Below are 21,127 nucleotides of genomic sequence, written 5' to 3'. Positions count from 1 at the left end.
CCTCTGTGAGCATTCTTGATGGAGACTAGCTTCTGTTCTTAGTAGTTGAGCTCTTAGCTGATTAAGTAATTCATGTTGTGTGGGTTAATTATATTCTGTTTGAAAAAAAAAAAAGACATTCATTTTGCTGTTTCTGGAATATAATTTTTTCTTGATGCAGTGGATGAAATACTCTATGAACCTCCTGGTTTCAGAGGTACCTTCCAATGCTGACACTTTGTGATACTTACTATCTTAAATAAAGCCATTTGTGCTTTCACCAAAGTTTTCACAGTTCTCAGCATGTTATCAACAAGTGTTCTGTAACTTCTCAGGATGACCAAATGTATCCTTGTTTTTCTGTTAGGGTTTACATGGTTTGTAGATAAATTTTTACCCAACATTTTTTTTTTTTTTTTAGCCGTGCTGCGTGGCATGTGGGATCCTAGTTCCCCAGCCAGAGATCGAACCCACACTCGCAGATTGGAAGCACAGAGTCTTAACCACTGGACTGCCAGGGAAGTCCCCCAACAATATTTTTTTTATGCCTTTTTAATGTCTAACTTTAGGTAGGGTCCTCTTACGAGTTTGTGGTATTTGCTTATGTAAACTTTAATAGAAGTGCAGGTGGCTGTTAACCATGTCCAGTTCATTCTGAAATTCTGGAACACTTGAAAATGCAGCTGTTTCACTGAGGTATCTTATCTACAAAAAGTCCTTGAAAAAAATAACAGTTAATAAAACATTTTCTAAAAGTGTCCCTTTACAGAGACAGTCTCTGTACTTTAATCAAATTGGTTTATTCTGCTGGTTTACTTTCCGTCTATTACAAGTAATTTTAGACCATTCTTGCACTTTAGATAATCTAGGAAGCTTTATGTGGTATTTTGCTGATTTTGTTTTTAAGGAGGTTAAAAATGTAGTAACATTTCTTACCCCTGTTAAAATCTATCACATCTTTTAAATTTACTTTGAATGAGGTGAGGTTAAAATCGGTGTTAAAATTTGGTTGTATAGATTGAATAACCTGGTGCTTCCTGCCACTCAAGAACTTGAGATATGTATGTTTGAGTTTCTACTGGATTATTTTTAGAATCTCTTGCTCTTGTCTGTTTCTATTCTAAGAATTCTCTTGGAACCTGTTCCAGGATAGTAGTTCTTGGGGGTGGAGAGTGATAGAGAGGATGGAACACAAGAGTAAACTGAATTCCTGTGGCCTGGCAACTGGGTTGCTTATTGGAGAAGCACTCTCATTTACTACACAGAGCTTTTTTCCCAGAAAAGGGAACAGAGAATTTCCCCATATGGCAGTATGCTAAAGGTGTTGATTTTTTAAAAAATTAATTAATTTATTATATTTTTGGCTGCGTTGGGTCTTCGTTGCTGCGCACGGGCTTTTCTGTAGTTGTGGTGAGCGGGGGCTTCTCTTTGTTCCAGTGCGCAGGCTTCTCATTGCCGTGGCTTCTCTTGTTGTGGAGCACGGGCTCTAGGTGCTTGGGTTTCAGTAGTTGTGGCACACGGGCTCAGTAGTTGTGGCTCGTGGGCTCTAGAGCACAGGCTCAGTAGTTGTGGCATACGGGCTTAGTTGCTCCGTGGCCTGTGGGATCTTCCTGGACCAGGGTCGAACCCGTGTCCCCTGCATTGGCAGGCGGATTCTTAACCACTGCGCCACCAGGGAAGTCCCAAGGTGTTGATTTTTATAGTCTAATTTCCATGACTTACTCATTTTCACAATTCACTGGTGGTAATTTTTAAGGATGTCGATAATGATTTTGGTAACTTATGCTTCTTACCTTGTTTTATGAATTCATTGTCTCCAGAAGCTTTATGTAAAACATAAGAAAATTTGTTGAATCATACATCCTGTTAACTTTATGTTTTCTGAGCTCTGTTTTTTCCCAGAGGATTTTAGTAACTCTTTTTTTTCCCCACTGCTTACTTTGTAAACTTGCACGTTTATCTTTAGAGCACCGGCTCTAGGCGTGCGGGCTTCAGTAGTTGCAGCACTCAGGCTCAGTAGTTGTGGCTTGCGGGCTCTAGAGCTCAGGGTCAGTAGTTGTGGTGCACGAGCTTAGCTGCTCTGTGGCATGTGGGATCTTCCTGGACCAGGGCTCGAACCCGTGTCACCTGCCTTGGCAGGCAGATTCTTAACCACTGTGCCACCAAGGAATTCTCTAGAGATATAAAGTCTTAATGTTTATATTGATGCAGTGAATTAGTAAGTTTTTTATAGTTTGAAATATAAGGAGTTTATGGTTTTTCTGATTGACAAGTGAGAATTCAGATACATTACATCAAAGTGTTTGGTTGTAATAGCAAGACAATTAAGACTAAAAGTCTTTTTTGTAAGTCAAAAAACTCAATCCAAGCATCCATTCAGTTTAGCTTATTTCTGTACATGCAGATTTTCATCACCAGATGGCACTGCTGTAAGAAGAAATTCTCATTTTGTTATATTTAATGTACCTAGTTTATTTTCATAAATGGGGGCACTGAGGATTAAACCGTTAAAGATGAGTGAGAAAAGGATCACATAATTCAATTAAAAAAAGAACTGTTTTGAGATCTGTGGGTAAACTAAAAATGATTTTTTTAAAAAAATGTTTTACCCTGGGAATACCACTCAGCCAGGCAGATTTTGGTTGGATGCTTAACTTAAGATATTTAGCATAGAATTATAGAGTATTAGTGCTCAAAGAGATTTTAGAAAGAATCAAGTAATCCCTTTATTTCAGAAATAGTAGTATGTTTCACATTTGTATGATGCTTGACAGTTTCATATGTTTGTATTCATATCTGAGTACACTAAACTCAAAGAAAGCTCTTAAAATAATCGTGACAAAACAATTAACCTTGTTTATATAGTACAACCAAAACAATAAACCCAAACCAATAAAATCTCAAAATCGTTTAACTCAAAAAAGTATGCAAAGTGTATATTCATACTGACAGTGAATAGAGTAAAAAGTTTTAAACCGGCACATTGGGCATATTGAGATATTCTGGTTAATTGGTTATTTGCTACTTATAGTGTATTTATAAGGCAGTGCAGTAATATGCCTGTGGCCTTTAGCGTTCCAGTTGACAGAGGACCTATTAAGAAAATTAGTAAATAATATTAGAACAGTTGATTCAGTGAAAAGCTTGTGAAACCTTTTCTAGCTAAAATAGGTTTCAGGGACATAATTTTCCTTCTAATGCCTGAAATGGTATCCTGAATTATGGTTCGTCTCCTCTCTAAATTTAAGATACACAGGTCCAAAAGATAACTAGAAATACTTGCATAATGTCATTTCATTAACCAGAGATGTATAAGGTTTATAAATAGGGGAACATTGTTTCACATCATGGGAGCGCTTGCTTTGAGGTGTCCGTAACTGATTGTTTTAGAAAACAGAATTCAATTCATGTATTGTTCTTTTTTGGAATCATTGGTTCTGTTATGATTTGGTCTTTCTTACGTCATTCTTAATTTTTATAAGTTACCAGCTTCTATCACATGTCATTTCAACACATTTTTCAAATGTCTCTTATATTGACACCTATTTAGTAGTGAAGGGAACAAAACAAAATAAAATGAATTTCTGGTCTTAACTCGTTTATGATTTAAGGTTAGGAAGACAAGTTAGATATAGAAGAAATAGAGAATTGATAAGCTAAAATATGAATTGCATATATGCACTATAGAATTCAAAGGAAAGTTAATATATAAAAAGTATTAGGAAATATAATCCTAGAAATCTGTAGGCTGTTTTGGGATATTTTAAATGGACTTTGATGGAAACTTAAGGGCTATTTTGGTTATCTACTATGAAGTTCTGACAAACTCTTGCTGGTTTTCCTATTGGATAATTTTCTGTTGCTTCGTGTTTCATAGTATTTCTCTTTGTTTTTTTTTCTTTTTTTTCTTTTTTTGGCTGCACTGAGCGGCTTATGGGATCTTAGTTCCCTGATGACTGGGTATTGAACCCGGGCGCTCAGCAGTGAAAGCACAGAGTCTTAACCACTGGACTGCCAGGGAATTCCCCATCGTATTTCTTTCTTTCTTTTTGTTTTAATTGAAGTATAGTTGATTTACAATGTTAGTTTCTGGTGTACGTACAGCAAAGTGATTCAGTTTTACGTATATATTTTTCATATTCTTTTCCATTATGGTTTATTATGGGATATTGAATGTAGTTCCCTGTGCTATACAATAGGATCTTGTTTATCCATCATAGTATTTTTTTTTTAAAGATTTCTTTGATGTGGACCATTTTTAAAGTCTTTATTAAATTTGTTACAATATTCCTTCTGTTTTATATTTTGGTTTTTTGGCCCTGAGGCACGTGGGAGCTTAGCTTCCCGACCAGGGATTGAACCCGCACCCCCTGCATTGGAAGGCGAAGTCTTAACCACTGGACCGCCAGGGAAGTCCCCAGTATTTCTTAATATTGATAAAATCCAAATACTAATTCTTGTCACATGTATGTTGATAAAAAATTTCCCAGTTTATGGCTTGTATTTTCACAGGGCCAGCTGCTTTTATATGAACAGAAGTTTTTCATTTTAAAGTTATTAATTTTTGGGACTTCCCTGGAGGTCCAGTGGTTAGGACTCTGCTCTTCCACTGCAGGGGGCCCAGGTTCAGTCCCTGGTTGGGGAACTAAGATCCTGCATGCTGCTTGTATGGCCAAAAAAAAAAAAAAAAGTTATTAATCTTTGCAATTTTAGCAACTTTTGACTCTCTTAAGAAAATAATTACTATTATGAGATAAAAATTCCTTTATACAGGGTGAAGAAATTAGCCTTATTTTCTTCTGAAATCAATAATTTTGATTTTTGTATATTCTTAAAATACCTGTTCAACAACTTTTTTTATGTATGGCCTAGTAAAAAACATTTTTTAAAGTATAGTCAACCAGTTCTTTCAACCTCTTTGAAAGTTGGTCTTTCCTGACCACATGCATTGCCATCTTTTTGGAAATCATATTTCTGGGCTTTCTCTTCTGATCCATTGCACGGGTTGTCTCTCCCTGTACCAGTCTTGTACTGTTGTAATTACTGTGGCATTATAATCCTTGATACCTGGACGATCAGTCTTGGGCCTTGTTGTTTTTGTTTTAAGGAGCGTCTTAGCTGTTGACTATTTGCTCCCCTGTGTAATTTTAGAATCACCTTGTCAGGTTTGAGACAAACCCTTGTTAGACTTTAGTTGGGAATTTGTCGAATCTAGTTGAGGAAGAATGATAACTTTTATTGAGTGAACAGGTGTTGGAGCACATTTTTCAAGGGCCAGATAGGAAATATTTTCTGCTTTGCCTGTGTTATAACTATTCAGTACTGCCACTGTAGTGCATAAAGCAGCCATAGACAATTTCTTTAGAATTTTTTTTGTTAGCTGGTATATAGGTATGATTAATTTTTGTACATTTATTTTTATTTTGTATCTAGAAGTTTTGCTAAACTTAACCAATTATAATAATATAGCTGAAGATTCTTTACACTTTTTTTGTTGAAGTATAGTTGATTTACAATGTTGTATTAGTTTCAGGTGTTTACACTTTTGTTTGTACAATTATTAGGGAAGTGGGATCTTTTAAAATATTATTTTCTAATCTTTTGAGTGTCTTTTAATTGCCACAGTGAGCTGGCTAGGACCTCCAAATCAGTGTTTAAGTGGAAGTGATCATGGCAGTGATGCCTGTATTTTGTTGTTTATTTTTGTTATCTTAAAGGAATGCTTTTAATTCAGTGTGGTTTTTGCTGCAGGTTTATATAGATAACCTTTTATCAAGTCAAAGAAGTATTCTTGTTTTCTAAGAATTTTTATTTTGAGTGAATGTTGAATTTTACTAATGTCTTTATTGAAATGCTTATATGATCATAAATTTTTAAATTTTATTCTGTGAAGTTGGTGATTTTATTAAATAATTTTTCATTTCTTCAGAATTGTATTTTTATTTAAAATTTAAAAAAATTTTATATTGGAGTATAGTCGATTAACAATGTTGTGTTAGTTTCAGGTGTACAGCAAAGTGATTCAGTTATACATAGACATGTATCTATTCTTTTTCAAATTCTTTTCCCATTTAGGTTGTTACAGAATATGGAGCAGAGTTCCCTATGCTATAGAGTAGGTCCTTTTTGGTTATATATTTTAAAGATAATAGTGTGTATACATCAGTCCCAGACTCCCAATTTATCCCTCCCCCCCACCTTTCCCCTTTGGTAACCATAAGTTTGGTTTCTAAGTCTGTGAGGATTTTTCATTTCTTAAACCAACTTTATTCCTGGGACATCCTGGACATGGTTATGGTGTATTTTCTTTTTTATACAATGCTGGATTCAATTTAGAATTTTTATGGCTATATCTGTCAGTGAGATTGGCTTATAATTATTGTTTCTCCTACTGTTCTTGTCAGGTTCTAGTATCAAAGCTAATTTCATCCTCAAATTTTCATTTTAATTTTCATGTCTTGCCCCTTTAATATAATTAGAATGACTTGTTCTTTAATTATTTGATAGTAATTGTGGGCAAAATTGTTGGGTGAATTGATTTTTAAAATTTTGATAAAATATGTGTAACATAAAATTTACCTTTTTAACCATTTTAAGGTGTACAGTTCAGTGACATTAAGTACATTCATATTGTTGTACAGCCAAAGGGTGCATTAATTTTTTTTTTTTTTTCTGGCACAATTAACCCCTACAAGTTTGGCATTTCTTTATTTTTTTCTTTAAATTTTATTTATTTACTTATTTTTGGTTGTGTTGGGTGTTCGTTTCTGTGCGAGGGCTTTCTCTAGTTGTGGCAAGCGGGGGCCACTCTTCATCGCGGTGCGCGGGCCTCTCACTATCGCGGCCTCTCTTGTTGCGGAGCACAGGCTCCAGACGCGCAGGCTCAGTAATTGTGCCCCACGGGCCCAGCCGCTCCGCGGCATGTGGGATCTTCCCAGACCAGGGCTCCAACCCGTGTCTCCTGCACTGGCAGGCAGACTCTCAACCACTGTGCCACCAGGGAAGCCCTGCATTAATTTTTTAATGCCTTGGGTCCACAGTTTTCTGAAGAGAACTTATTAAGGAGCTAGATAGAATGTGTGAAATAGTGGAAAGAGTCCAAACTTTGGCATCAAGACAGACCTGTACATCCCAACTCCCTTATTACTTAGCCTAGGTCTATGGGATAGGTTATATATTCACCTATAAAACAGATATCGTAATACCCACCTTGCACAGATAATGTGATAATTTGGAGTTAAAGTGATTCCCGGAGTGTCGATAATACGATGGCAGTTGCTACTATTATAATAAATTTGCAGTTCTAAATATTAAAAAGTGTACTTTGCTTTGCTAGGAATGCCTCTATTCTGCAAATTAGGATGTTTGCAATGCTGCTTGACCTTAGTTCTTTTTGGAATCCTTTTTTTTTTTTTGGGCCACACTGCGTGGCCTCCGGGATCTTAGTTCCCTGACCAGGGATCGAACCTGGGCCCCCAGCAGTGGAAGTGCAGTGTCCTAACCACTGGACCGCCAGGGAATTCCTCATAAATATTTCTTGACCACAGCTTTAGTCCAGTACAAGCTTTTTTTTTGGCTGCATTGGGTCTTTGTTGCTGCGCACGGGCTTTCTGTAGTTGCAGCGAGCGGGGGCTGCTCTTGGTTGCGGTGCATGGGCTTGTCATTGCGGTGGCTTCTCTTGTTGTGGAGCACGTCCTCTAGGCTCACGGCTTCAGTAGTTGTGGCACGCAGGCTCAGAAGTCGTGGCTCGCGGGCTCTAGAGCGCAGGCTCAGTAGTTGTGGCACATGGGCTTAGTTGTTCCGCGGCATGTGGGATCTTCCTGTTCCAGGGCTCGAACCCGTGTCTCCTGCATTGGCACGCGGATTCTTAACCACTGCGCCACCAGGGAATCCCCCCAGTACAAGCTTTGAACTTATATTTCTTGTCTTTTTCTGCTCAGCTTCTCAGATTTATCCAGGATTGATTTCAGGAGCCACTTTTAAAAAAAAAAAAACTATGATTAGTACATGTTCTTTACAGCAGAAGTCTTGTTGATTTCCAGGATTGTGGTCCTTTAGTCTCTTCATTCATAATTGTGGATTTACCTCATATCTACAGTCTTTTTTGCTTTCCTTAATATTATAGTGTAGAATTGAGTCTGCATGGAACTTCTCTTCTTCTTAAGAGGATTTCCCGCTGTATCTACAATGTTCCAGTCAAGTCTTCTTTGTTTGTTTGTTTGTTTTTTGGCCTCTCTGTGTGGATTATGGGATTTTAGTTCTCCAACCAGGGATTGAACCCTGGCCCATGGCAGTGAAAGCACGGAGTCCTATCCATTGGACTGCCAGGGAATGACCCAGTCAAGCCTTTCTGATAGCCCATCACCTGCCAAGTAGGTTATTCCATGCTGGGGGTAGATATTTTGTCATTTTTCTGCAGCTGACTCAGCCCCTTCTACCCATCATTCCTCTCAGAGTGGTGAGTGGCAGTGTGGTATGACCTTTTATTTACTTATTTATTTTTTGGCCTTTTATTTTTATTTATTTATTTATTTATTTATTTATTTAAAAGATTTATTGATTGATTGATTGATTGCTATGTTGGGTCTTCGTTTCTGTGCTAGGGCTTTCTCTAGCTGCGGCAAGTGGGGGCCACTCTTCATCGCGGTGCGCGGGCCTCTCACCATCGCGGCCTCTCTTATTGCGGAGCACAGGCTCCAGACGCGCAGGCTCAGCAGTTGTGGTTCACGGGCCCAGTTGCTCCACGGCATGTGGGATCCTCCCAGACCAGGGCTCGAACCCGTGTCCCCCGCATTAGCAGGCAGATTCTCAACCACTGCGCCACCAGGGAAGCCCCCTGGCCTTTTATTTTTTAAATTAATTTTTATTGGAGTATGGTTGCTTTACAATGTTGTGTTACAAAAAGTGGAACGCTTCACGAATTTGCTTGTCATCCTTGTGCAGGGGCCATGCTAATCTTCTCTGTATCGTTCCAGTTTTAGTATATGTGCTGCTGAAACGAGCACTGACCTTTTACTTTTTAACTAATGTTCCTCATTCCTCTGAATCGTACACTTGAAAAGCAGGGTCCTTTCAAAACTGTCTCGCTAACCCCTTATAGGTGACTCCATTATTTCTGGTTTCAATCCAGGGTGTTATCATTTGTATTTTGTATTTTTTTGTTGGCAATTACCTCGTGGTAGACCCAGAACCTCTAACCTTTGTCAGGAGCTGTGGATGCAAAGATACTCTGGGGATGGCGGTGGAGTGCAAGGCTGAGGGAAATAAGAATTTGTGGCCCTGATGGTTATAATCTGGGTAGAGATGAGCATAGATACAGATGTGTGTGCTTGCTTGCTTATTATTACTATAAATAAATAAGTCAATAAATAGGCCACTTTAAGGGGCAATGGAGACTTCTTATAAAATATGACCAAAAGAATATTAAGGAAATTGTTTCCTAGTGGATATTGTTTTACTGCTACCCTTTTGTAAAAATGATTTGTTACTAAAATGGATTCTTAAAACTTTTAACATGTTCCCTAAGCATGAAATATTATGGCCATTCTACATTAAAGTTTTCATTTTGCCATATATATTGCCACGCTCCACTTTCAGCTTTTTATTTAACTTGATATAACATTTTATATTTAGTCACTGGAATTGGTTTTGTTTTTCTGTTTTCCAATTCCTCTCCTGCCCTTCTTTTTTGAAGCCTCTGTCTCTGGAGGCAGGGTTCCTGCAAGTTCAAATGCCTTGTAGTAGCTCTTGGAGCAGTAACAGAGCCAAACCAAAAACTTACTAGGTTTGATTCTGCTTTGAAAAGTGCTGGTTTTTTACATAATGCTTTCCCCATTTTAGTCCTTGGCAGCAGAGAGAGAAATCTGGCTTTTTAAAAAGAGGGTCTTGAGAAGGCTGATAATGGGTTTCTAGGCTTCCCTAGTTGGATATGATACAGTTTAAAGGGGGTAGGTTGGATCAGTTAGGGCATTGTAGTATACCTTTGTCTTGGACATCTCATCCATTGAATCATCTTTTAAGTGGCAGACAGTATTAAATCCCAAATTTAATTTTCAATCTAGTAGGCTCAACATTAAAAATTTTGTGATATGAAATACATTGTTATTATTGTTTTGTACTCCCCCAGGGAGTATTTTTATTTTTTTAAATTGAAGTGTAGTTGATTTAAAATATTGTGTTAGTTTCAGGTGTACAGCAAAGTGATTGAGTTATACATATATTTTTTTCTGATTATTTTCCATTATAGGTTATTACAAGATATTGAATATAGCTGCCTGTGCTATACAGTAAATCCTTGTTGCTTAACTATTTTATGTATAGTGGTGTGTATCTGTTAATTCCATATTCCTAATTTATTAGTATCTTCCCCCTACTTACCCTTTGGTAACCATAAGTTTGTTTTCTGTGTCTGTGTGTCTGTTTCTGTTTTGTAAGTAAGTTCATTTGTATTATTTTTTAGATTCTGCATATAGGTGATATCATATATTTGTCTGGCTTACTTCACTCAGTATGATAATCTCTAAGGTGCATCCATGTTGTTACAAATGGCAAGATTTCATTTTTTTCATAGCTGAGTAATATTCCATTGAAGTACATAATTTTTTATGTGCCACATTTAGGCCAGTTGATTCAAGCAGATATTTGTAGGGCATAGATGGTTAGTCTATTTCCAATTCATGCTCTTAAGTGTGGTTCAGAGGGGAGGAGGTATACCTTTTCCTGCTAATTATATTCACCTAAAACAGCAGACTCTTTTAACATTACAATTAGTTGATTGGGTTTGTACCATCTCAGCAGATCTTGATAACATCAGTTTCTTCAGAAAGGACATAGGTAGTATGTTGATTAAATACTAAGTGTAAGTTTATTGAGGGTCAGAGTTTTCCCCTAATTGTTCCTTTGGGAACAAAGCAGGTGCCTTTTGTTTTTAAGGGTCAACAGAGCCCATTAAAAAAGTGTGAATTATATGATGTTGTTTAATGGCCAAATTAGCAGTTATAGTTTTAAATTTTGCTTGATCCAGGGATACCCTTAAGCTGTAAGTACAGTTTAGAGCTCTACTAAATTCTTAGAGCAGGGTTTTTGGCCTGGGCGTGCATCCATGGACACTGAGGAGGTGGAGTGGGTTGTTCATGGATGGGTTTTGGGGGAAGGCGGGGGAAGAGATGAGATATAATCCTCCTGAAATTTCAGGCAGAAATTTCTGTGGATATGCCTTTTTCTGAGGGGAGGGTCCATAGTTTTCTTCAAATTGTCTAAGTACTTAATGGCCCAAAAGATTGAGTCACCATATTATATTAGAATGAAACACATGTTTAATGACAAACATTAAAGTGTTATTTTACCTTTAATGAGGTTGCAAATCTGGCATCCAGGGTTGTAATAAACTGGAGAGAGAACATTCTTTAGGATGGGATGTTTGCAAATATGTATTGAGGCTTAAAGCTTATGAGAAAGGCCCCAGTGTTAGAGGTAGATATGAGCAGCTCTTCACCTGGCGACATCATCCGTGACTTGAGTAAGTGGACTCTTTCTAGTTTGAAATTCAAGTTCTTTTTATTTTGTGGGATATTTCAGCAAAGGATCTGTTCATCTTAACCCGCTTCTACCTTGATTATTCATTTAAGTTGTGATCCTGAATTTTTGACAGTCTAGTTGATTTCATGGTAATATGTGGATTAGTGCCACTAGAAGTTCAAGATTTCTGCTTTCAGTTGGGATCCTCCGTATCACTTTTCTGTTCTTTTTACTTCTTTTAGCTTCCTCTCATATTCAGCTTAGTAGCAGTTAAAACCTTTGCCATTTTCTTACATTCGTCCACCCCCACTCGTCTAGTATGCATTCTCTGCAGGTGTTTTGTCTCTTTTACTAAAGAAGTAAAGACAAATACAACCGACTCCATTGTCTGTGTCTCCTAATCTCCTAAAAATTTAGCTGCTGCCATACCTGCCCTTCATTCTGTTGGCCTGAGGAGAGGGCACTCTCTTCCTGTCCAAGTGAATCATTTTTCTTTATTGCTGTCTCAATTTAATGCCTCTCAATTATCTCCTCTTCAGCTTATAAATAGGCCTCTTTTGTTCAGTAAATATATATTAACTAATTAAGCGCACACCCTGTGTTAGGCCCTGGAAGAGCAAAAGCCACACAGGACAGATATAATCACTGTCCTCATGGGGCTTACAGTGTATTAGAATTGCTCAGTGTACCTCATCCTGACAAAATTCTGCTTTCATGCTCTGTATCTCTTTCTAGCTACCACCTCTTGCAAGTATGGTTAGTTTACTGCCACTCTCCCTCACTCACCTTGGCTTTTTCCACACCACTGTTTCAAAGCTCTATTGGCAGCGATCACCAGTGACCTCCTAGTTGTGGAGTTCCGAAAATGGACCTTCAATTCAAGCAGTGATTTAAAATTCTTGAAAATATAAAAGGGTTTACTTTGATGTTATTTTAAATGTTCATGTTGTTCAACATTGCTATTTTTCTGAGTATATATGACTGTCAGGAAAAGTTAGGGAGATGGTAAGGCGTGCTAAAGATCGGCTACAAATTATGGTGTCTCTAGCCATAGGTCTTGTGTTTTGGAGACTGCAGTGTCTACAGCTGGATGTTGTGTGGCTTGTTTTCATAATTAAGAGTTTTGTCTCCTCCGTCCTGGCCTCTTGCTACTGTTTTGCTAGTTTAGGATTATGAAGGCAAGAGTTATTTTGTAATTTAGTACCTGGTTTGGTTTGTAGGCTCTGTACCCTAGGAAATAAGCGATTGGGACTTAACTATATTGCATCTCATTGGTCTGTGTAGAACCTTTTCAAGTTTTATTTCCGATCCTTAAAATCGGGATTATGCCAAATTCTATAGACTGTTGAGGATTACAGGGAGAAATTTATGTAAAACATTTAGCTTGGTGCTCAGCACATAGTAAATTTAAATAAAAAGTTGCTGTAATCATATAAACATTACAGTTGAGCTGTGTTGCCTTTTATGGGGAACAATAATTGTTTTGGTTTTTTTTCCCACAGTTGTTTAGGTTTCTATGTACCCACCACTGATTAAACTCTATATTTTTTCTTCTTTTTTTAAAAAATAAATTTATTTATTTAATTTTTGTTTGCATTGTGTCTTCATTACTGAGCGTGGGCTTTTTCTAGTTGCGGCAAGCGGGGGCTCCTCTTCGTTGCGGAGCATGGGCCCTAGGCGCATGGGCTTCAGTAGTTGTGGTTCACAGGCTCTAGAGCACAGGCTCAGTAGTTGTCGCGCACGGGCTTAGTTGCTCTGCAGCATGTGGGATCTTCCCGGACTAGGGCTCGAACCCGTGTCCCCTGCATTGGCAGGCGGATTCTTAACCACTGCGCCACCAGGGAAGTCCCTATACTTTTTCATAAGTGCAAATTAACTTCTTTAGATGGTCAAGAACATTTTCCTGGAGGCGTCTATTTGGTATCCCTCTATTTTCCTGCTCTGATTAGATTTGGTTGCTCTATAGGCCTCCTGTCAGCTGTCAGCAGTCAAGATGTCGTCTTGATATTTTTTGACTGTCATTTGGTGGAGCCTGCTGTCTCCTGTGTTAGACCCCCTTGTCATCCCCCAGTTCTTGGCCATCTCTGATCTGCTTTCTTTCTCTAGTTTTGTCTTTTCCAGAATGTCATAAAAATGCATCATATAGTATGCAGCCTTTTAAGTCTGGCTTCTTTCATTTAGCATAATGCATTTGAGATTCATTCGTGTTGTTCAATAGTTGATTCCTTATCATTCATGAGTAATATTCAACTGTATGGTTATGCTATATTTACTCACTCTTCAAAGGGCAGTTGGTGTATTTCCAGTTTTGGGAGACTGTGAATAAAGGCACTGTGACTATTCAGATTATTTTCGAGAAAAGTGGCCTATGGCTATCCCAAGCTACAAGGGAGGCTGAGAAAGTATTTAGCTTTTCACCCTCTTTCCAAGAGGACTGCAAGGGAAAAATATGTTGTAAATGGATTTTGGTAGGTAATTTGTGGTGTCAGTTGCAAACGGCCTCTTCTTGGTTTGCTGTTTTAGAGGTTTTGTTTATTCCAGGAGCTTCCTGAGTTTATGAGGTATTGTATGTGTGAACTCAACTTGTTTCTGTGTTCACGTTGATTGGAATTTTTGCTGAGTATAGAATTCTAGGTTGGAAATTAAACTCTTAAGGCATTGCTGCACTGTTTTTTAAATTGGGGTAAAATATACATAACAAAAATTATCACTTTAACCATTTTTATTTTTATTTTTGGCTGCATTGGGTCTTTGTTGCTGCACACGGCCTTCCTCTAGTTGCAGCGAGCGGGGGCTACTCTTCATTGTGGTGGGTGGGCTTCTCATTGCGGTGGCTTCTCTTGTTGCGGAGCATGGGCTCTAGGGCGCGTGGTCTCAGTAGTTGTAGCTCGTGGGCTCTAGAGCGCAGGCTCAGTAGTTGTGGCACACGGGCTTAGTTGCTCCGCGGCATGTGGGATCTTCCCGGACCAGGGCTTGAACCCTTGTCCCCTGCATTGGCAGGCGGATTCTTAACCACTGTGCCACCAGGGAAGTCCCTAACCATTTTTAAAGTGTACTTTTTTGTGGCATTAAGTACATTCACATGGTTTTGTGACCATCCATCTTCAGAAGTTTTTATGTTTCTTCCTCAGTGGAAACTCCATACCCAGTAAACAGTAACTCCCCATTTCCGCATGCTCCCAGCCTCTGGTAACCACTACTCAACTTTGCCTGTGAAATTGACTATTCCAAGTAACTCATATAAGTAGAGTCATAGGGTATTTGTCCTTTTGTGCCTGGCTTATTTTACTTAGTATAATGTCCTCAAGGTTCATCCATGTTTGTTGCATGCGTCAGAAATTCCTCCCTTTTTAAGGCTAAATAACATTCCATTGTACGTGTATACACCATATATGCTTATCCTTTCACCTATAGTTAGAAACTTGGGTTGCTTCTACTTTTTAGCTACTGTGATTAATACTGCTATGAACATGGGTGTACAACTATCTCTTTGAGACCCTGCTTTTACTTTTTTTTGGTGTATACCCAGAAGTGGAATTACTGAATCGATGGTAATTCCACTTTTGATTTTTTTTTCTTGAGGACCTACCATACTGGTTTTCCGTAGTGGCTGCACCATTTTACATTCCTATCAGTGGTATTCAAGGATTCCAATTTCTCTGCATCTTCTCCAAAACGTATTTTCTATTTTTAATTTTTTATCATAATAGCTATCCTACTGAGTGTGAAGTGTATTTTGTTGTTATAATCGTGTTTTGATGGCATATTATATTTAGTTATATGCTTGGCACTTAGTAGCTCTTCAGTAAGTGTTGAGTAAATAAAGGAAAATTACAGTCATTTTTGTCTGTTTGGAAGGTTTATTGTTTATAAGTGGTTTTTGCCTGAAGGTATAGCTTGCTCCTAGACATCACATTCTTTTAAAAAAAATTTATTTATTTATTTATTTTTGGCTGCATTGGGTCTTAGTTGAGGCACATGGGATCTTTCTTAGCGGCGTGCAGGCTTAGTTGCCCCGCAGCCTGTGGGATCTTAGTTCCCTGACCAGAGATCGAACCCGCGTCCCCTGCATTGGAAGGTGGATTCTTAACCACTGGACCACCAGGGAAGTCCCCTAGACATCACATTTTCAATTACATTATTGCCGGTAAAATCCAGGCTGGACATAACGTCACCTTTGGGTTCAAATACTAACTGCAAATGGGAAGAGGCAGATAAAACTACATGTAGTATGGGGTTCCCCAACCCCCAGGCCACGGACTGGTACTGGTCCGTGGCCTGTTAGGAACTGGGCTGCACAGCAAGAGGTGAGCAGCGAGTGAGCGAAGCTTCATCTGTATTTACAGCTGCTCCCCATCACCTTCATTACCACCTGAGCTCCTCCTTCTATCAGATCAGTGGTGGCATTAGAGTCTCATAGGAGCGCAAACCCTACTGTGCACCGTGCATGCAAGGGATCTAGGTTGCGCACTCCTTAAGAGAATCTAATGCCTGATGATCTGAGGTGGAGCTGAGGCGGTGATGCTAGCGCTGGGGAGCGGCTGCAAATACAGATTGTCATTAGCAGAGAGGTTTGACTGCACAGAGACCATAATAAATCAGTTGCTTGCAGACTCATGTCAAAACCCTATCAGTGAGTGGCAAGTGAAAACAAGCTCAGGACTCCCACTGATTCTGCATTATGGTGAGTTGTGTAGTTATTTCATTATATATTACAGTGTAATAATAGTAAAAATAAAGTGCACAGTAAATGTAATGAGCTTGAATCATCCCGAAACCATCCCATCAACCCCACCCACCATCCACCGTCCGTGGAAAAACTGTCTTCCAGGAAAACGGTCCCTGGTGCCAAAAAGGTTGGGGACCGCTGATGTAGTAGTAACTACATACACTTGTCCCTTGGTATCTGCACAGGATTGGTACTAGGACCTCCCTCGGATACCAAAATTTGTGGATGCTCATGTCCCTTATAGAAATGGCATAATAGGGACATCCCTGGTGGTCCAGTGGTTAAGACTCTGTGCTTCCATTGCATGGGGCACGGGTTCTATCCCTGGTTGGGGAACTAAGATTCCGCATGCCACATGGCGTGGCCTAAAAAAAAAAAAAAAAAGAAAAGAAAAAAGAAATGGCATGATATTTCTTGAATATAACCTATACACATCCTCCTGTATGCTTTAAATCATCTCTAGGACTTCCCTGGTGGCAGTAGTTAAGAATCCTCCTGCCAATGCCGGGGACACAAGTTCGGTCCCTCATCCGGGAAGATCCCACATGCTGCGGAGCAGCTAAGCCTGTGCGCCGCAACTACTGAGCCTGCACTCTAGAGCCCACGAGCCACAACTACTGAGCCTGCGTGCCACAAGTACTGAAGCCTGCGCACCTAGAGCCCGTGCTCCACAACAAGAGAAGCCACCGCAATGAGAAGCCCGTGCACCACAACTAGGGAAAGCAACGAAGACCCAATGCAGCCAAAAATAAATAAATTAATTAATTAAAAAAAAGGGAAATCATCTCTAGATTACTTATAATACCTAATATAAGGTAAATGCTATGTAAATAGTTGCGATAGTGTGGCAGACTCAAAGTTTTGGTTTTTGAAACTTTCTGAAAAAATTTTTTTCTAATATTTTGCGTGGTTGGTTGAATCTGTGGATGCAGAGGGCTGATTATATAGTGGTAAAATAATTGCTGGTTAAAATTGGTGATATTTGATATTTTTGTTTAAAATTGCTATAATCATAAACCATAGACGTTTAGACTGCTTTAGTAAAATTGGCTTAAGAGCTACCAGGAAAATCTAAAATCCTAATGGTTTGTTTCTTTAGAATTTGCATTCTAGAGAACCTTTATGTTTTATCTCACATTTCTTCCGTATCCCTGAATTTTATCCTTGTCGTTTTCTATAATCTGGAAGTTTTGTTTACTGTGTCTCCTTTCTTTCAGATTTTCTATTTTGTGCATACATTATTTTGTATATACTGTATATGATGACTTCGGTGAGCAGTGACCGGTCCAGAGGTGCTCGGGAAAAGCCACAGATTTCAGTGACACAGGCAACACAACTACAGAAACAAGTGGTACAGGTAAGTTTTTGTGGAACTCTTGTTCGCTTTGTTTAAAATTACAGAAATTAAGGGGGCACATTGCTTTAATGTTTTCTTTTTTAGGAAACCCGGGATTTTGAAACTTGTTTTTAAAAAATAGGTAGTATATAATAGGAAAGAGTAGATACTGATTCAGGTAACGTGGGACGTTGTTTCTTAACTATTTAATCCTGAACTTTTTCCTCCTACCTGTTAGCACCTAGGCCATCTCCTTTACTTTATTATTATTATTAAAAAAAAATTATTTATTTGGCTGCGCCTGGTCTTAGTTGTGGCTAGCTGGCTCTTAGTTGCGGCATGCGGGATCTAGTTCCCGACCAGAGGTCGAACCCAGGCCCCCCTGCGTTGGGAGCATGGAGTCTTAACCACTGGACCACCAGGGAAGTCCCTTCTTTTCTTTATTATTAATCCAGGTGTGTCCCTGGAATGTAATGTGAAAATCCCAAGTGTATGGAGAAGTAATACTCTAAAGTGGAGAAATATCTGAATTATACAAGTTTAAAAAAATTTTTATTTATTTATTTTTGGCTGCGTTTGGTCTTCGTTGCTGCGCACGGGCTTTCTCTAGTTGTGGCGAGCGGGGGCTACTCTTTGTTGCGGTGCTTGGGCTTCTCATTGCAGTGGCTTCTCCTGTTGCAGAGCAAGGGCTCTAGGCACGCGGGCTTTAGTAGTTGCAGCTTGCGGGCTCAGTAATTGTGGCTAGCAGGCTCTAGAGCGTAGGCTTAGTAGTTGTGGCACACGGGCTTAGTTGCTCCGCGGCATGTGGGATCTTCCCTGACCAGGGCTCGAACCTGTGTCCCTTGCATTGGCAGGCTCATTCTTAACCACTGCGCCACCTGGGAAGTCCCTGAATTATACAATTTTAAAAAGCTGCCTTTTCTGGGACTTCCTTGGTGGTCCAGTGGTTAAGACTCTGCACTTCCACTGCAGGGGGTGCGGGTTCGATACCTGTTCTGGGAACTAAGATCCCACATGTTGCATGGTTCGGCCAAAAAAACAAACAAACAAACAAAACCTTCCTTTTCTTTCATGCATCGTTACCTAGGAAGAGTGCTTTAATCTTAGAAAGGCTTTTTTTTTTTTTTTTTTTAATTAATTAATTAATTAATTTTTGGCTGTGTTGGGTCTTTGTTGCTGCGCGCAGGCTTTCTCTAGTTGTGGCGAGCGGGGGCTACTCTTCTTTGGTGCGCGGGCTTCTCATTGTGGGGGCTTCTCTTGTTGCGGAGCACAGGCTCTAGGCACACGGGCTTCAGTAGTTGTGGTGCACGGGCTTAGTTGCTCCACAGCATGTGGGATCTTCCCGGACCAGGGCTCGAACCCGTGTCCCCTGCATTGGCAGGCGGGTTCTTAACCACTGCGCCACCAGGGAAGTCCCTTAGAAAGGCTTTTAATGAACAAGATCCATTTGTATAAAATAGTCAGTGTTAAATAGTCCCTCCTTTTCAATTTGTTTGTGTTATTATTTTAAATGAAGTGAGATAATCCGAGTAAAATGCTAGCTAAGCACAGTACATGGTACAAAATTGAGCATTTTATACATGTTGTTGACTAGATTGGCAAACATTTTTTCAGAGACAGTATGGAAGTAAGTAAATAAACCTTATGCAGTCCATCATAATTTCAGATTGATGATTTGACTGTACTTTGATAGCTAATTACAGATACTTTTTTTTAACAAGTTCCCTGTTGATGTTAAGGGACATAGGAGATGGACTCAACTCAGTGGTTGCATCATATCTTCCAGTATAAGGTTAGCCTTGTATTTTGCTGCTATCAACAAACAAACATCTTTTATTTAGTGTTTGCTCCTAAATACACTTACCCGGATAGGTATTTATTCACAACTGACCAAGAAAGACTGGCTATTGTGGGAAAAATTTGGACTTTTTGTATGTAGTAGGCCTTCCCTGTATAGATGAATGCTTAAGAAAAATGTTTGTTTCATGAATAGCCTAAATACAAGTTACGAGTAATCATAGGTACAATCCTGCTACAATCAAATATAAATTAAAACATTTTATTTTGTTATTTATCAAATCAGTAAAGATTAAATATTAAAAGTGAATTGTTGAGAATGTAAACTGTCTCTATCTTCCACCCAAATAAAATCCTTAGAATGATTTCCAGAGAATCAAAGTCTCTGGAATGGAGGAAGGAGGACTCCCTTCCTGCCAAGTGTTGTCCCTAATAGTTTTTCCATTGGCCCTTTGGGGATGGCTCATTTTATATAATTAGAAGAAAAAAGCTGCCCACTGAGCTTTGAGAAGGATTCCTAGACCCTTAGATTTCTGATTTTCCTTGTAAAAAAAAAAAAAAGTTTTGTGAGAATTTCTCAAAGGAGTATTAGTAAAATTGTCCATGTTCATTTATCCATTAACCCCATTCCGGGAAGTACTTCCTAAGGAAGCAACCTGAAATTGGGGGTGGGCTGTGTGTGCTTCATTCCACAAGATGCTTATTGCCCAATTCTAAATGTGTAATGGTGGAGGTGTACTGAGATACCCTATGGAGGTAGCAGGATGTAAGAGAAAAACCGATGAGCTCTTTTGAATCTGAGTAAACCTGGGTTTGGGACCTAAGTTTACCACTTTACCAATTAGATGTATTACTTAAGTCTCTTTGAACCTCAGTTTAAAAAAAAAAAATACTTGGAGAGTTAGAGAAAAGTTTCAAGAGTAGTATACATAATTCCTGAATATCCTTCTTCCAGATCCCCCCAGATTTTACATTTTTACCATGTTTACTAATTTATCCTTTTCTCTCTCCTTCTACAAAGGAGAAACTACACACAGCTTTTCCCCTGAACCTTTGGAGAATAAGTTGCAGATATGGTGCATCTTTACCCCTAAATACTTTAGTGTGTATATTTTAAAAAACGAGGATCTTATTTTACGTAATCACAGTACAGTTATCAAAAATCAGGAAATCAACTCATCTAGTGTAACCTGTACATTGTATTCATGTTTTCCCGATTGTCCCAATAGTGTCCTTTTTAGCTAATTAAGTCCTTGATCATACATTGTATTCAGGTATCAATTCTTTTTAGTCTCTTTTTTAAAAATAAATTTATTTATATATTTATTTTATTTATTTGGCTGTGTTGGGTCTTCGTTGCTGTGCGCGAGCTTACTCTAGTTGCAGGGAGCAGGGGCTACACTTCGTGGGCTTTCTTTAGTTGCAGCAAGCGGGGGCTATGCTTTGTTACGGTGTGCGGGCTTCTCATTGCGGTGGCTTCTCTTGTTGTGGAGCATGGGCTCTAGGCGCACGGGCTTCAGTAGTTGTGGCACATGGGCTCAGTAGTTGTGGCTCACGGGCTCTAGATCGCAGGCTCAGTAGTTGTGGCTCATGGGCTTAGTTGCTCCGCTGCATGTGGGATCTTCTTGGACCAGGGCTCGAAGCTGTGTCCCCTGCATTGGCAGGTGGATTCTTAGGCACTGCGCCACCAGGTAAGTCCCTTTTTTAGTCTCTTTTAATGTGGTCTCTGTTTCATGACATAGATGTATTTGAAGAATATAGGCCATTTA

At 39.1% G+C, this 21,127-nt stretch overlaps 1 protein-coding gene and 1 non-coding gene across 4 annotated transcripts in view; one reads left to right on the top strand and one right to left on the bottom strand.

Moving 5' to 3' along the window:
* The window catches only part of UBAP2 (ubiquitin associated protein 2), a 125,210-nt gene that overhangs the window by 20,070 nt on the left and 84,013 nt on the right, over positions 1-21,127 (top strand). For all 3 annotated transcript variants that reach the window (XM_068552317.1, XM_068552316.1, XM_068552315.1), the window contains exon 2: positions 17,443-17,582. In XM_068552317.1, coding sequence (XP_068408418.1) covers positions 17,484-17,582 — 99 coding nt within the window. In that variant the 5' untranslated portion in view covers positions 17,443-17,483. The remainder of the gene's footprint in view (positions 1-17,442; positions 17,583-21,127) is intronic.
* Positions 8,878-8,984, bottom strand: LOC137771090 (U6 spliceosomal RNA). Its single transcript, XR_011075305.1, has one exon. It is a non-coding gene; the product is annotated as a U6 spliceosomal RNA (small nuclear RNA).

The sequence above is a fragment of the Eschrichtius robustus genome, chromosome 10 (assembly GCF_028021215.1).
Source record: "Eschrichtius robustus isolate mEscRob2 chromosome 10, mEscRob2.pri, whole genome shotgun sequence".
Taxonomy (NCBI): domain Eukaryota; kingdom Metazoa; phylum Chordata; class Mammalia; order Artiodactyla; family Eschrichtiidae; genus Eschrichtius; species Eschrichtius robustus.
Note: the sequence above shows the minus strand (reverse complement) of the source record. Positions and strands in the feature narration are given on the sequence as shown.